General features: G+C 42.5%; 1 protein-coding gene across 9 annotated transcripts in view; it reads right to left on the reverse strand.

The window, feature by feature from the left end:
* PAK5 (p21 (RAC1) activated kinase 5) overlaps positions 1 to 18113 on the reverse strand; it is a 177283-nt gene that overhangs the window by 89008 nt on the left and 70162 nt on the right. For 2 of the 9 annotated variants that reach the window (XM_034764116.1, XM_034764110.1), the window contains exon 1: positions 1134 to 1309. The exons of the other annotated variants lie outside the window; for them this stretch is intronic. Coding sequence is in view for 1 of the 2 variants with exons in the window: in XM_034764110.1 (XP_034620001.1) it covers positions 1134 to 1163 (30 nt within the window). In the remaining variant the exon portion in view is untranslated. Of the gene's footprint in view, positions 1 to 1133; positions 1310 to 18113 lie in introns of those variants that run through there. 9 annotated transcript variants of the gene reach the window in all.

Consider the following 18113-nt stretch of genomic DNA (forward strand, 5'->3'; position numbering starts at 1 on the left):
TTGGTACAGGGACTAGATATTTGTACAAGACCTAGAACAATGGGGAGCCAATCTCAGCTGCAGCTTTCTGGCACCATGATAAGCAAACAACAATAATGCAGATTATTCTCCTGCCATGAATAAACAGTCTTCTCAAATGTTGAAGTGGGTGCTATGGCCAACCAGAATATCAGCACACAGTTAACACCACTTCTGTGACAATAGTCCGAACCTGGTGAGGTTGCCAAAAAATCTTTTGATGATCTGGGCTATAACATAATACATACACACATTAAGATATATGCAGTAATACTACTCATACATAAAGGTAATCTCAGCCTTCCTGGAAAAGGATTACCTTCATTTTTCACTTTTTAGGATGGACTGTATTATGTTGGCTATCAAGGATCTGTTCTCTTTTCTCCACCCATTTTTGGAGTACACTTTCCATTAAGACAACTTTTATAGGTTACTATTGATAATCAGTGATTAATAGTCATGCTTCCTAAGGAATCAGAAATGAATAGACACGCTTTCTAAGAAAGTGCGGCAGTCTGTATTAGTTATTGTAGGGTTGCTATACACACAAGTTTATTTGCATTCCAGGTGAAGGGCTTTGGAGCAAGTAGCTGCACATTTAATCGATATTTTAAAAAATTAGCCCCACCCAAAGTATTAGACATTAACCCTAACAAATGTGGTGATAGTAACAGAAATATTTTAAACCTTTGTACAGGTTGATCAGCTTAATTGCAGGTTGTTGTGCAGCATGACAGAGTGTACCTACTAAAGTATGCCTGGAAGAAAGACATTTGTAAACTCTACAGTGAAGTGCTGGTGCTTACACTATGTTATTACTACTTGGATATTTGTCTCTATTGATCTGTAAGAGCATTGGAAAGTCAATTGTCCTTTCTTTACTATATATTGTCAAGCAATATAATGGTTCTTCCCGAAGTGTTTACTAGAGCTCACTCTTTCATCCAACTAATCCAAAAAAACTTCCCACAATCTTTTGTGAAGAACACTGAATTATTATAAAATACTGTTCACTTAATCCTTCCCATTAGGCCATTCAGTGCTCACTGAATCTCAAAAAGTCTTAGAGACACTGCATGCAAATATTTTAGGGCTAAATGAGATGTGTCACCTACATTTTGGATTTTTACATCACCATTTGTCATTCTGACTAATAGGTCTTGCTCATCCTTGATTTGACTGGTTGGTATTGATGTAAGTAAGTTTTGATGAAAGTAAGCTTTTTGGAGAAATCCAGATCTTTCACCTTACTGCAGTGACAGCTCTTTCTAGGAGGCTTCTGTAGCCATCAAAAAACTGCAAGAACAAGCAACATGACATGACACAAAGTTAACAAGAACTGGACTGGATGTTAGTAATGGGAAATTTACCAGAGATGAAAATGTACAGTCCTACTAAAATCAGTAGCCATCGAAAACTCTCATCAGTTGATGTTTATTCAATGACCTATATGAAACAACTTTTGGTCTCAATCCAGTGGACAGGTGTCTGCATCCCAGACTGCCTCAATGACACCTTAAAACAAAGGCCATGGATTAAAATTCACATGGAGGCAGATTTACTTTTTCACCTAGAATGGTCCCTCAGAAGAAGCATTCAGTCAGTCAATTACAAGACATCTTGCTGTGCCTAACATTTTCCCGAATTTTGGAACGGCATGTTCTACTTGAACGGTACAATTAGATTTTTCTGGAATGAGGCAAAGGGACACTTTGGGCCTGCAAAAAAGAAAACACAAACAAAAACAAAAACAAAAAACCAAAACAAAATAAAATGAGGAGCGTTGGCAAGACAAAGCTCTCAGCTTTGAACAGATGAGATGGTTACCAGGAAAAAATTGATTTATACATGCCAAAAGTAGCTGCTGAAGAACCAAATCCAGAGTTAATACAGCTATGACATTTTCAGGGAAACTGTCAAAATGTCAGTACATCCCTGGGAGGCATCTTTATGGTTGACCAAGCTAACTGTATTCCCTCCTGGGAATCCTGGGAGTTGGTGCAATTATAATTTTGCAGAGAATGTCTAGAGGAAGGTACCTGGGGCCTTTTGGGTTGAGCATACGTAGGCTTGGAAGGATTTGATTTCTATTGGTGAAATAGACATTTATCAAATGCGCACAAACAGAGGAAAAAATATTTGCATTGATAAAAGAAATGTACAGGTGGGCCAAGTGAGAAAAATGCTGCTTGAGAACTTAGTTTGATTTAAGGATATGTATGTAGCATATTTTGATGTGGTGTTGACAATTTGTGTTTTAATTATTATAATGCTTTAACTTTTTGAATCTCAGCATCATCAATAATTGTTTCCCTCCCTCCCATAATTTTGCACAACTGAAAATTTAAATCTATAATTGGAAAATACTCAAAAAACCAAACATCTATAGCAGGGGTCAGCAACCTTTCAGAAGCGGTGTGCTGAGTCTTCATTTATTCACTCTGATTTAAGTCATACATTTTAACGTTTTTAGAAAGTCTCTTTCTATAAGTCTATAATATAGAACTAAACTATGTATGTAAAATAAATAAGGTTTTTAAAATGTTTAAGAAGCTTCTTTTAAAATTAAATTAAAATGCAGAGCCCCCTGGACTGGTGGCCAGGACCCGGGCAGTGTGAGTGCCACTGAAAATCAGCTTGCGTGCCGCCTTTGGCACGTGTGCCATAGGTTGCCTGCTCCGATCTACAGTAACCCCCCACCTCAAAAAATCTACTCCTGCCAAGCCTACAAACATATCTTCGGAGGAAACTCTGTAAAGCAGTGTGCAAAGACAGGTAATATCCTCTCCCGTAGTTTGAGAACCCTTATTTTTTTGATGGGGAGGAAATATTGCACTTCAGAGAGGTTGCGCTCTTCATATCTTTAATAGGAACTACTTGCGCTTTTGCCTCAGAAATCTCTGGCCAAGATGAAGGGTCTTTTACTGTCTTTTGCCTTGAAAGAATTCAGATCCAACTATGTCAACGTGTGTCAAAGGAAGGCCTCAAACATGCTTGCCCATGACAATGGAGTGCCAGCCTGGGGAGAACGGCAGATACCTGGGAGATGAGTGCAGTATAAGAAAGACCTGAATAAATAAAATAGAAACCTTGTCTTTAATGGAAAACTCCCCCCACCATAAACAGAGGGCGGTCATTCTAGAAGTCGAAAGCTTCACTTACCTCTTGAGTGGCCTCTAATTCTAGACTGGTAGCAGCCTGCATGATGGCCATATTCTAAACACAGTAGCTAGACCTCAGGACTCTGACAGGCAAGTATCCCTTGATTCAGAGAATTCAATTCAGACTCCCCCTATGGAAGGGATTCAGGCTTCAGCAATGATCATCTGCACAGTGAAGCCCGAATGCTCTTCTTTTGTGCCGGTTTCTTTCACAACATGGTTTATGTGAATGATACAAAATATCATAGTTGCTGTTAGTGTTACTGTCCCTCCTTGAAGCACAGATTATTGCAGAAAACATATGGCCCTGATTTAAAAAAAAAAAAAATTCTTAGTGTGATTCTTACCCCTTGCTGGTCAACTGAGCTAACCAAGTTCCAACCCAGCACTTGAGAATTAGTGCATTGAGGGGACAGCATTTTTTTTATCATCCCATTTGTGTTTTTAAATGTATGTATTCTTTCACCTCTACTACCATCACATCGATTTCTTGGGGAAGAAGAGAATATGTAGTTCTTTAAAGAACGTTTTCCTATCAAGCCACCAATACCAAATGATTGCAGGTGATGGTTAGTAAGTGAAGTGGACCCAATATAAAGAGTTTTTAGGGCCCAAAATTACAGGTGGGTATCATATATTTCAGATTTGAGAGGATGCTATGCTGGGGATTTCCCACCCTCCCTGAAACATCAGAAATGGCCCCAACTAGAGCTGGGATGCTGGATAGGGTGGGCCAGTGCTGGAGGTAGCATTGAGCATCTTCTCTCTCATGTACTTGGCTGGCTGGCTCTTGCTCAGGGTCTAACTAATCGCCATATGTGGCATCAAGAAACAATTCCCCCTCCTCATCACCCTATTGGGTGAGCATTTCACAATCTTTAAATGTGTTTAGCCCCAACCCTCTCCAGGAGGTAGGGTAGTGTGGTTATTCCCATTTTACAGATGGGGAACAGAGGCACAAAGAAGCTAAGTGATTTGTTCCAGGTCTCAAAGTCTGTGGCAGAGCAGCGAATGGAACCCAAGTCTCCCAAGTCCTAGGCTTAACGGCCTAATCACCAGATCATGCTTCCTAATATTTAAGGAGGACAGCAGTGCCTACAATCCCCACTAAGATGAAGGCTGCATTGTGCAAGACCTTATACAAACACAGTGAGACACTGCTTGTCCTGGAGTGTTACAGTTCAGATAACAAACAGGAGAAAGGATCAAGGTCGGGGCAACAGCAGCACAGAGGGGAAGTGACGCAGCAGGTGAGTGACAGAGCTGGGAACAGAGCCCAGACCTTGTTCAAGCAACCAGTCTGCTCGGCCAATTCTGTGCTTTGGGAGGGGTCACTGTAGCATCCCTCACGTGATCTTTCATTGCTACCAGTCTGGAGGCAAAAGTTCATTTAAAACCATCACGAACTGGTGGTGAACAAAGAACTGTTGGGGAAGATATGTAATTAAAACACACATATCTAAAAAAACAAAATCTATACTGTATATAGATATGTCAGGACATTTCACCACTGTATTCTAGACCTCTGATGGAGTGCGATTTTACAAGCAAACGTTTAGGAGGGCTGCATTACTCAATGTGAGGCATTTCAAACCAGTGGCGATAAAAACTCTATAGTACTAGCCTGTTCTCTATATGCCATGATGTCACAGAAGAGCTATTCCATTTTACTGAGTTTTACTAAGTGTTATTGGGACTATTTGTCACAGCTCTCCTGTAAAACCTAACAACTGACTTAGCACAGTTCCTCTGTACAGTGCTCACAGCCAGGTGTACAGTGTTGAAGGTGAACTAAAATAGCTCCTTTCCACCTAAAACTAGTTGATTTCAGGTCTCTTCAGGGCTAGAAGGAAATGTATGTCTTCTAGGAAGCTGGCAATCTGCTTTTTCCAATGGTTTGAAGCTTGTTTTTGGCTCCTCAGGATTGTGAGACACTGCACCTTAAACCTACTGCTAGTGCAGAACTTAATTTGTCCAACCCAGGCCTCAGGCTGTGTGTGTCACTTAGAGGAGGGGAAATAGGGAATATTATTAAGAACATAAGAATGGCCGTACTGGGTCAGACCAAGGGTCCATCCAGCCCAGCATCCTGTCTGCCGACAGTGACCAATGCCAGGTGCCCCAGAGGGAATGAACCTAACGGGTAATGATCAAGTGATCTCTCTCCTGCCATCCATCTCCACCCTCTGACAAACAGAGGCTAGGGACACCATTCCTTACCCATCCTGGCTAATAGCCATTAATGGACTTAACCTCCATGAATTTATCTAGTTCTCTTTTAAACCCTTTTACTGTCCTAGCCTTCACAACCTCCTCAGGCAAGGAGTTCCACAGGTTGACTGTGCGCTGTGTGAAGAAGAATGCCCTTTTATTTGTTTTAAACTTGCTGCCCATTAATTTCATTTGGTGGCCCCTAGTTCTTATATTATGGGAACAAGTAAATAACTTTTCCTTATTCACTTTCTCCACTCATGATTTTATATACCTGTATCATATCCCCTCTTAGTGTCCTCTTTTCCAAGCTGAAAAGTCCTAGCCTCTTTAATCTCTCCTCAGATGGGACCTGTTCCAAACCCCTAATCATTTTAGTTGCCCTTCTGCTAGGTTGCTTAAAATTAAAAAAAAAAAAAAGATGGGGGGGGGGAGGATGGTTTGAAGCTACTTGTTGGAGAATGGGAATGTGTACAAGTAAACGGAATATCTGAAGAGCAAATCCCATTAATTCCACCACCCATGGGCACAGAAGGTCTGACAGACAATGGAAGTGGAGCAGGTGACTGAACTGGGGCAGAGTCTCGTGGGATTCCATTCCCACCAGCATGGAAAGAGGTTTTGGGGATGAGGTTAGGGCTCGCCTAGGGAATCCCTAATTACACAGATCCAGCTGCTAAACTCCTGTGGGCAGGAGGTGGGTAGAGGGAGAACAGAGAGGGGAACAGGTGTGACATGCTGTTTGCCCCATGGAGGGAGCAGCCCTTTGCATATGGCACGCTGGAGGAGTACCAAGCTGTCAGAATCAGTTCTGTGTTCAGAAATAATGAAAATCCCAGGGCTGCAGATAACAGTGCTTGGTTTGTTTCCCTCTAGAACTCTTGTTCTCCTCCCGCCCACCACAAGGTTACTTATTATTCCATCACTTGCAAAACAAGGAAATTTAGCACAGCATCAGCAATTTCAGACAACAATGTTGCATAAATCAAACAGTATAATAGTGGTCTGTGCAGCCAAATGATACTTGGGTTGATGTGTACTGATAAACAGGAAACATTTGATTCACCAGCATAGTGTTTTTCATAAAACAAAGCCATTCAATAGATACAATGCTTACTTTAGCTTAAGAGAAAAGCCAACAAACAAAAACAAGAAAACCCCACCATTCTAGATTGCAGAGGCAGGAAGACGAGGGATTGGAGGGATTCTCCAAAAAAAAAAAAAAAAAAAAAAGATTCCTCGTGCAAATGAAGTTCTGCAGGATTTGTGTGTTTGTACAGCACTTTGCACAGTAGCTTTTTGGTCTGTCAGTGGGGATCCTAGATGCTGCTGTAATAATCAGGCTTTTTTTTTTTTAAAGTGATCTTTATATCTCAATCTCATTTTCTTGGTGCTAGTGGTAAAGTTGAGCAAAAAACTCAGTGAATAAAAAGACCCTGATCCATGACTTCAGTGTGTGCTTGCTTTCCTGGACCAGGGCCTGTGAATAACATTCACCACCATGATTTTAAGACCGATATATGTACACTGCGCGCGCACACACACACACACACACACACACACACAAGATGTAAGGGACTAATAGCCAGCGACATTCTGAAAGTTAAAGGTGGTTAAAGGTGGTGTTTAAAGATAGTTCTAAGAAGTTTCAGCATTGCTTTAGGGCAGTAATGGTACCAGAACTCAGCTTCAGCTCTCTTTACATATCAGAAACAAGCAGAATTGTTACCAGTTAGTTTTGAGATGCCAGGGCCTAATCTAAAGTCTACTCAAATCCATGAGAGTTTTCTCATTCAGTTCAATGGATTTTGGATCAGGCCCATTGAGGGTCTTGTCTGGCTTCCATTGAAGGCAGTGGCAAAATTCTCATTAATTTAGGATTTCTGTACATCTACAGTTGCGAAGGCTTCACAATTCAGTCCCTGGGGGAGGGGATAAGCAACTAGTGTGCACGGTGTAGGCTCCATTAACCCCCCCCCCATCAATGAACATTCCTGGCACTTTTCCCCTTCACCCCAGCTCACAAAAGGAAGGGGAAGTCACAAGCTTCATACAACACCAGTATGACCTTGATAGGTAGGGCAGCTGTGTGATTACTGCCTAGCGTGTCACTCGGCAGCTAGTACTGAAGTGTTGCTCCCCCTGCAGCTCCTTACGGGGGAGTTTTGGCCAGTGGATCTGCACAGTCACATACCAAGTGGCTTTGCCCTTGCTCCTCCCCTCGCTTCCACACATGCAGGCCAATTGTCTACCTTGCCGTGGACAGATCTTCACTACTCTGTGGCATGCCCCTTAAGATGCAACAATACACCAGTTCTACCCTTGCTTTTGAGACTTTGCATAGCCACACGAGTTCAGGCAGAATTGGCTCCCAACTGTTTAAAGAAATGGAAAGCTAACACAGAGGCCTTCCTGACAAAGATGTTCCGCTGATCATTGAGTGTAATCAGCTCTGCATAACTCAGCAGAAGAGTTCATTACAGGCACATCACACGCTGTTAGCCTGACAATGTCCATTAAATTACTAAACCCAACTACAATGGGGCTAGAGTCTGCCTTCACTTACACCCTATGCAACCCCGTTGGACTTTTAAAGGCGTCCAGTAGCCTGTCTTGATTTTAGCAATCCTGGCAGCATCTATGTACTCTTTTAAATGATGGCCAGCTTCTTCGTGATGAAAGCAGCAATGAGCCCTGCCTGGCTTTTCATGTGATTATGCAAAGCATGCTGTACTTTATAATACCTCTACTTTAGTAGTGCTAATAATACAGTTCATTGCCTGCAGCATACTATTTCTCCTTAGTATGCATCAGCTGAAGGCTTTAGACCAAAGTAATATAATCTCCTCCCATGTGTTTATTAACTGCAGTCTGTGCCTGAAAGGGACTGAATCACAGGCCACAGTAAAGCCCAGGGGCTCAATTCTCCCACGTAGGATAGGATAGAAGTAACTCAGATTGAAGTGAGTGGAAGTTACTCATTCTGCTTGGGGAGAGTCAGTCTGAATTTGTAGGATCAGCCATCTATGATGTAGCTGTCAAGTGGACCTACCCTTTGTAAAGTGTTATTTAAAACTCAGTCATTCAATATATTAACTCAAAACACAGACAATAAGACAGTTACAAAGGAATGGAACAGGGGGTATTTGGTCCCTAGTGGTAATTTGCTTCCTATACAGGAACTGATTTATTGGCCCATGCCTCCTTTGTAACATTATGAAAAAAGCTCTTATCTATTGGACATTCAGGGGCAAAATTTTGCACCCATGCAGCCCCAATAAGAGCAGAGTTACGCCTCTACTGTAATACAGTGGTCTCTCATACTTCCCCTGCCACTTATCTTCAAAGTCTGCCACAACTTCTGCTTCAGAGGCATTGCTGAGTGTGCTGCTAGTGCCCAAGGCTCTAATTCATCAGCAGCATTGATGTGAATGTTATCGGCTAGGTCATTCCAGTGACTCAATTGCTTTCAGAATGGCTTGATCCAACCCTCATTGGACTTCAGTGGGAGTCAGAATTGGCCCTGGGACTTGATTGCTCTCACCTAGAGCCTCTGGAGGGGAAAAAAAAAAGCTATCTAGAATTGTGTTCTTCTCTTTCCTTTTGTTGCTTTCAAAATGAAAACAATCCCCATTTCTATAGTATTTGCTGTAATCGTGTATCTAAACACATATACATGTAATAGGCTATTTAAAATGGATGTTCATACTTCAACTTTGTAATAATTATAGAAAACCTAGTAGAGAAAGCCTGAGTGGCTATTCTTTTGTAATAAGACTAGCTAAATGAAAAGGGCCATCAGTGAAATACCTGCTTTGCGTCTGGTTTACATAACTAGTGTTTGCATAGCACTTTTACGTGTTTAATGTGCCAAGTATTATATGGTAAGGATAGTATGCAATTGGACAATAAGAAAGTTCAGAAAATACTCATTACATATATTGAATCCATTTTTAGAGCCACATGACATTCTAAACATACGCAGAGTTGTCACTCCATTAAACTGGGGAGGAGAAATTCTCACTGAGAATAAGCATTTGTAAAAACTATCACATGACATGATTGTTCTCAGCTTCCTCTGTTTGCTGCCAGTACCTCCACTCTTGAAAAGGAAAATCAAGTCTCATCGATTTTAATGTGCATCCCTTACTCAACATATTGTAAACCCTAACAAAGGCGGACTTGCAGGCTGTTAGTTGTGAACTGTTAGTAAAAATTCAAAGTTAAAAAAAAAAAGCATTAAGACTGACATTTCTGACTTGGAAGCCCGAAGAGCAAGTGTCTGTAAATAAAGTCTGCCTTAATTATGAATAAATTGTTTAGTGTTAAATAATGGCACATTCAGAGATGAAGTATTCAGTATGACATATGAATAGTTTGTTGCAATCAATTAGCGCTATTTTCTCATTTAGAGAGCCCAACTTACATTAGATACAAATAATCAGAACTCCGGTATTTGAAATGGTCTACTAAACTGCTACAGGAAACGAGACATTTTCTCTTTAGCTTGATGATAGTAAATTTAATAGATGCCGATGGAAAGCTGAGGCGAATGCTCTGCACGCTTGGTAATTAGAACAAAGAAACTGGATCACAGGGAAAAAAATCCCAAAACAAACAATGATCTTTGACACCCTGTTGGAGTCAAACTTGAACTCTTCAGTTTTTAAGGGAACATAATAGTATCTGCTTTCTTTGTGTTTATTTCACAGGAGCAAGAGAGAGTCAAGAAGCCATGTGGATGTTCTACTCTGCACCTTCTACTGTCTTCCAGCCCAAGTCTCTCTATTTATCCAAGGTGATTGAGTTTCATGGCTTCTACCACCAGTTTGCCACCTTAGATCTCCCTTTAAGAACTACTTCAGCCCCTGCCCTTCTCTTTAGCTTGAAGTCAGTGAAAACCTAAGCAAGATGACATTACAAATCTCCCACTCCCCTTACTACCTGTTACTTTTTCCACCTCCCCAGTCTTGCAGGCACCGAACTCTCACCTAGTCTCTACTTCTAATCCTTCCACTTCACCCCTTGACCATAGGCCCCTGCATCCTCAGATACCAGAACCACCTGTCCCTCCAATTATTGCCCTATCTCCTTTCACCTCTTACCTCATTGAATGGGCCACTGAGTGCTAAGCTCCTCCTATCTCCATCCTGGATCCTCTCATCTGGCTTGTGCTCCCATCACTCCACTGAAGCTACTCTTAACAATAGAAATAAACCCCTACTGGCTACATCTCTGGACCATACTTCATCTGCCTCGTCCTGGCCACTGCTTTTGTCCTCTGACATCCTGTCCTCCCCTTGTCTTTCAAGGTACCACCCTCTCCTAGTTCTCAGACCTCTGCCCATTTTCAGTGTCTCCTCCTCCCTTTGAGCACTTTCTCTTCTCCCTTTTTCTCTGGGTGATCTCACCTGAACTCCTTGGAGGCAAGGTCTGCCATTTGCTATACACGTGTATAGTGATGTGTATGATGGGGCCCCTGACCTGGTTGAGGTAGTAGGGCAGACAGGGATAGCACCAACACCATGCAAGAGGCGTGAAGGGGTTGTTACTAGCATAGCCCATTCATTAGGGCAGCAGCTATAAAGATGGGGAGATGGGTTGCAGTCTCACTTCTTGCCCGGAGTTGCTGGATGGATTTTGCCATCTTATTCCCCACCCTTCACTTTAGCTGTATAGAGCCCAATTACTCAGGCTTGATGTGAGCTGAGTGAATGGCACCTTTCATGAATTAAGGAATTCAGATCTTCCATGTGGGATCATGTGCCATTGTATTTATCATCTCAGTTTCTTTTTTTTTTTGCCATCAGATATTTAACCCAGTATTTCCCAGAGTGTGGGGTGGGTCTCCTTGGGGAGCAGGCCTGAAGGATTAACATAGTGGGTAGTACAGATAAGCCTCAATTGTTCTCCAAAGTCTCAGCTTTTATTAAGGAGAGTCTCAAGCTGTTATGGTCGCAAATAAAATCTTCAAAACCAGAAGGCAGTGTCACTGCTGCAGACAATCCTTCTGAGTCTGCTGAGAGCTTGAAATGTTAGCTCTGAGGTTTGAACTTCCCCATTCATTTCATTGGATTTCTCAGATGCCAGCAATACTTTAAGTCAGTGCTGTTAGCTACATGCTTTGCTGGGTGATGAAATGAGAGGAAAGGAAGTTTCATATTATGATGAGCTATACCAGAATTTCCCAGAGCAAGCGAGTGTGAATGCCTGGAGGATGACTTGTTGGGGAGTGTGAAAGATATATAGGCTTTTTCTGACAGACGGCAGGGTTTCAAGGGAAGTGCAATTGATTTTCATTTCTCTGCAGGCTCAGCTTTCAAAAAAGTTTCTCTCAAACTGGCTTAACCAATGGTTGTAGGTAGGTGGTGTCTCATTATACTATTCCTACAATTGAATAGGTTGTAAGTGCTTCTAATACCCATCCACAGTTTTCCAGGAAAGATTAACAGAACCTTGGACTCCCTAAAGTTAATAGGATGGTTCTCAGGGTACCTGGGACTGAGAATCACCTTGGTTCTCTCCTGCCTTTTCAGTGAAAAGTCTTGTCTGTGCTTAGCTAGCTGTTAGTTCTCTGATACCACCAGTCCGTCAGCCACTCAAGCACTCGCCTCTGGAGGCCTTACTTTGCCTTGCAGTTAAACAATAGGTGCGCCCCAGTCCAAGTCCTTGTGAAGCATTCCCCTGTGAGCTCCAGCCCCTGACACTGGCTACTCAACCGTCCGTTTTGCTGTCCCGAAAGGAGTAGTGTACACATCAGCTTGTAAGATTCAGCTCAGGACCAGCATTTTGCTTAACATCACAGCACTGAGATATATTGATAGTGAACACAAGAGTAAGTTTGTTATCAAAGACTCGAGACTCATGAGATAGTGAGGAAGGATATTGGAAACAGATGGGTACCTATAAAACAATCATAACATTTTCTAGAAACTAAACTTAACCCATTAAATGTCTTTAGCCAGAAGCTTCTCTCACCCAGAGTTTTCCTCAGAGTTTTCAACCAAGGTTGGCTGAGATCCAGTTATCATTAACAAAGATCCATTTGCTTCTTAGCTGCAGGATTATGGGGTGTTTTCTTTGCTTTATACATTATACCCCTAAAGTTCATTGCCTTTGTACACAGCCAGGATAACCACCCAGGGCTTGTTTTTTTTCCTGTGTGCTGCTTCCCAGTTGACTTTACATCTTTGTTGACTTTATATGTAAATGAGCATCCATTGTGTTGGCTTACAAGGCTCAATTTACAAGCAGACAGTTAAGTGAACAGACATCTCATCTGATAAAAAAAACTGTTTTACACCACTGCTAGTGACTGATACCTTGAATGTTTATATATATATATAAAGGCAGAGGAGGAAATTCGTCACTATATATATTAATAATTATATATAGTGACAAAGTTCCTCCTCTGCCTTGGTAGGTCTGCGCTTTCCGGCAGATTTGCTCGCCTCAGAGGTTCACGGCAGCCCTCAGTTTGGCCACTTTTGCCACTGACTCAAACCTGCCATTCACTCAGTTAACGTCATCACTGGCCAGCATGGGGGAAAAGGAGGAGAACAATCCCTGCCGTCTCTTTTGTCCCACCTAGTGGGTCGGGGACAGGCCAGAGACCTTCCCCTCTGGTGGGACCCAGAGTCCAGGTCAACTCCTCATGTGTCAAATAGGGAGTTGAGGAATGGGGGTAACCCGGGCCTGCCCTCTACTCTAGGTTCCAGCCCAGGGCCCTGTGGATCGCAGCTGTCTACAGTGTTTCCTGTCTCCCATTTCCCCTGGACCTCCCCCCAGCACCTTCTTTGTCCTCACCGCAGCACCTTCTTCCTGATGCCTGATGGCATTTGTATTCCTCAGTCCTCCAGCAGCCTGTCCTCTCACTCCCAGTTCCTTACGTGCCTCACCCTAACTGAAGGGAGGTCTTTCTTTTTAACCAGGTGCCCTGATTAGCCTATCTGCCTTAGTTGGTTCTAGTTACTTCCTAATTGGCTCCAGGTGTCCTAATTAGCCTGCTTGCCTTAACTGGTTCTAGCAGGTTCCTGATTGTTCTGGAATAGTCCCTGTTATCTTACCCAGGGAAAAGGGACCTGCTTAATCTGAGGCTACTGTATCTACTTTCACTACTCTCCTGTAGCCATCTGGCCTAACCCTGTCACAGTATATATATATTTTTTAAACACACACACAAACACACCTCTCCTTACATTGTATGTGTATACACATTTCACACTATGAAAGACCATTGACACACTTGGAGTTTTCATTTGAAACCTCACATAATGTTCTTTGGTGAACTAAAATGTGTTACAGAGTCGAGATTTTAAATTAAAAAATTGGTTAAGTATAGCAAATGCTTCTAACTGCAAGCAACAAAGAGACACAGCTGCTCTCAGCTCAGAAAGATGTACATGAGAATGCAATTGGAATGGAGTTGATGAGATGAATCAATGTATGGGATTCATAAAATTACTGAATTATTTTAATGCAATGTTCTGTACAGATTAAGGTAACCATACGGAAATTTTTGGCACAAGTTCAGAACATATAACCAGGCTTGTTCTAGCTCTCTGGACTCTTCAGTCACAGCATAAGCAGATGGTCATAGAGGAACCATGTCTATTTATTTTCCTCAAATCAGAAGCCTTCCATTTCTCAAATCATCATGTCACTCCATTTTGTCTGCATGCCCTCACTGTTTAATGGTATAGCTGTGATTTGAATACATTGCCCTTTAGCTTTCTTAGTCACTACCAGTCATTTAGTTCAGTATATTTATTCCCTCTGACTTTCTAAATAATTGTTTTAAATGCTTGTTCTTTTGTCCCACCATAACTCACCTCCTGGTTTACAATCATAATACAATGGCCATGCCAACCACACACCGTGCTCTCCATCTGTTTTCCACTAATGCGTTTCCTGTTACCTCTATGTTTATCTACACAGTGGTCTGCTAAGTGATCTTCAAGGTAAAATTTTCTGCATATTATGGCTACTCTCACTAGCCTAGTGAGTCAGAAAAATTGGAAGTGGTATCATTTAGCACCATACCCATAAATCTATTGGGTTACTAAACAGACACCAAACTTTTATCCCCCTAGCCCAAGGGGAAGGGTTTGCTAGGCTATGCTCAGGAGATGTTTCAGAGAACAATACAATAACAGGTGAGAAATGAACATGGTGTAGATACTGTGCAATTAGAATGGTGTAAAGGAGCGTGAACATGGATAAATATTTATTGGCGGTAATGCCCACCATGGGCTAGGCCTGGGTAGTCTCTGCTCATGAGCTAGAGACAGAGGTCAAGGAATGGGGAACAACAATAGATGTGTATATAATTTACCAACATGATTCACTACAAGCAGCACAGCAGATGTTAAGTTCTCTCCCCGACCACATTTTATATCCTTAAGACTAAGGACGAGCTCAGGAGTCACTATCTCCAACAAGTTGGATGGAAGAAGGTACAGAGGCAATTGTCTGACAAAGAGGTGGATTAGCGAAACAGAGGGGACAAAGGCAGCACAAAGCTTGGCAAGGGAGACTACGCAAGGAGGGACATTATGTAAAGTTTTGAAGGTGGTGGTAAGAAGCCAAAATTGATACAATATCAGCTGAGAAGCCAATGGAGGGATTCATGAAGGGGAGTGATGTGATCAAACAGACATGCAAGGAAGAGATTAGTAGCAGCAGCATTTTGCTTAGACAGTAGCACGTGGAACAAGATTAGTTTACCCCGTCAGGTCATGTATCTACTCCCTCAGCTTCCCCTTCTTAGCTCCCTGTAGGTGTGCTTTCACATTCAACATGGTTCAAGTAACACCCTTGCTTGGACTCTGGTTTACTGGCCACGCAATAAGTACAAGTAGTTCCTCCTCTAGGTCACAAAACATCAGTCATTTATGCTCCTTTGCATTTAGTCCTCTCTCTTTACTTCTCCCCTTGAAGCATGGCCTCAGACCCTTTGAGTCTCTATAGTCCATCAGCCCTCTGCCACACAAGGACCTACCTGGCCCACATGGAGAACCCCACATATGGCTTTGCTGTTCACAAAAGCTAATTCTGCAACTGGCTTCCCGGGGATCAGAAACAAAGCACTTACTGGAAGGTGTTCACTGTGTGGATTCATCGGTGTCAGTACACAGCTGGTTGCTTTCAGTAGAGACGTTTCACTCGCCTGTAGTGAGTGTCTTTCTTGAAAGTGAACATCTACTCCCAAAACGGAGTCCGTGGAAATGGCAGTATTCTTGTGTCTCACCAAGTTCCAGATCAAGTATGTTTAGTTTGCAAATCGAAATATGTATTTCTTAATTGCTAGCCCTGCTGCCTATTAATTTCATCTGGTGAAATTAGTTCATTAGTTCGTGTGTTATGAGATGGAGACCTCCATCATACGTCTGCTTAGTCATCTCTTTTCCAAGTTGAAAAGTCCCAGTCTTATTAATCTCTCCTCATATGGAAGCTGTTCCATACCCCTAATCATTTTTGTTACCCTTTTCTGAACCTTTTCCAATATATCTTTTTTGAAATGGGGTGACCATATCTGCACGCAATATTCAAGATATAGGTGTACCATGGATTTATATAGAGGCATTATTATATTTTCTGTCTTCTCTATCTCTTTCTTAATGATTCCCAACATTTGTAGCTTTTTTGACTGCCACTGCATATTGAATGGATGTTTTCATAGAACTATCCACAATGATTCCAAGATCTCTTTCTTGAGTGGTAACCGCTAATTTAGACCCCACATTTTATATGTAGAGTTGGGATTATGTTTTCCAATGTGCATTATTTTGCATTTATCAACATGAAATTTCATCTGCCATTTTGTGCCCAGTCACCCAGTTTTGTGAGATCCCTTTGTAACTCTTCAGTCTGGGTTGGACTCAACTATCTGAGTAATTTTGTATGTGCAAATTTTGCCACCTCACTGTTTACCCCCTTTTTCCAGATCACTGTCCATCTTCTATGGGAGTCCAATTTTAAGCTCAGCTAGGACTAGTTTGATGTTCAAATCACTTCACAGAGCAGCTCTGAGAAGAGTCCTCTGCAGCAGGGATAGAGTTGCTGAAGACAATTAAAAATAAATAAAATTAATGGAGATATCCTATCTCCTAGAATTGGAAGGGACCCTGAAAGGTCATCGAGTCCAGCCCCCTGCATTCAGTAGCAGGACCAAGTACTGATTTTGCCCCAGATCTCTAAGTGGCCCCCTTAAGGATTGAACTCACAACCCTGGGTTTAGCAGGCCAATGCTCAAACCACTGAGCTATCCCTCCCCCAAAATTCTTTGTTATTTGTAAAATCCATGCAGAGTACAGTTCTTAGGTTAACCCAAGATCTGAACCATCAGGGCAGCACACAAGAGCAAGTTTATTAAACAGTGGTTCATACAGACAGCCGAATACACTAGTCCAGTAGTTCTCAAAGCCAGTCCGCTGCTTGTTCAGGGAAAGCCCCTGGCGGGCTGGGCCGGTTTGCTTACCTCCCACGTCCGCAGGTTCGGCCAATTGCGGCTCCCACTGGCCGCGGTTCGCTGCTCCAGGCCTATGGGGGTGGCGGGAAGTGGCAGCCAGCATATCCCTTGGCCCGCGCCGCTTCCTGCAGCCCCCATTGGCCTGGAGCGACGAACCGCAGCCAGTGGGAACCGCGATCGGTTGAACCTGCAGACGCAGCAGGTAAACAAACCGGCCCGGCCTGCCAGGGGCTTTCCCTGAACAAGTAGCGGACCAGCTTTGAGAACCACTGCACTAGTCCGCTGATCTGGAGTGACTTCTGATTAGTTTATGTGTGGACTTTCAGTTCTTATTAGGCTGTCAGCAGTCTGGGATCTGTCTAGTTGAGCTTTACACACTAGTCACAGGTACTACTGCAGTTGCAAGCGCGGTGCTCAAACTCATCATAACAGGGCAGACAATAGAGCAATGGGGGGCAGCCAGGTGTGGAGATGAACTAAGCCCTGATCCTGCAAACAGTTATGCATGTGCTTAAAGAAGTTAATGAGGTAGTCACATGCTTAAAGTTAAGTGTTTGCAGGATCATGGCCTGATTTCCTTATTGGAGATAAACAGTGGCTTGATTCAGATTCTATTTAAATGGACAATTAGTTATCTTTTTCTTGTTCTTTCTCCTGGATACTGTGTATTTTAAATATTTGCAAATTACTAGTGGTAGAACTGCTTTAAAGCATGAAAAATAAAGTTTGCTTAAATCAGAATTCATATGCTCTGAAAATATTTTCTACTGTGATAAACTCAGCCAGATGTGCATTTCCATGGCACTCATTTTTCTAGAGGTGACGTATTGATTTAGAAACATTTTTGTGTATTCATGCATCATTTATAATTCATACACTGCAGCTCCTCAACATGCTAATACAAATTCACCATGATTACCTGAAATGTGAAGTGGCAGTTCACTGTGTTCACATGTGAGGTAAACTAAAGAGTTACAGATTGTGTCATCTGATTTAATGCAAGGGGAAGAAAAAGGCAATATGGGCAAGTCCCTCTAGCATAAATCTCCTCACAGCCACTTGAAACTTTCGACATTTGCTTCCCATTATTAATCTGTCCCCTATTCTGGGTATAAAAATTCACCCATACTGCTCCAGTTTGTTTACCTGCCGCGCCCACAGGTTTGGCTGATCGCGGCTCCCACTGGCCGTGGTTTGTTGCTCCAGGCCAATGGGGGCTGCGGGAAGCGGCAGCCAGCACGTCCTTCGGCCCA

This window comes from Trachemys scripta, chromosome 3, assembly GCF_013100865.1.
Source record: "Trachemys scripta elegans isolate TJP31775 chromosome 3, CAS_Tse_1.0, whole genome shotgun sequence".
Classification (NCBI taxonomy): domain Eukaryota; kingdom Metazoa; phylum Chordata; order Testudines; family Emydidae; genus Trachemys; species Trachemys scripta.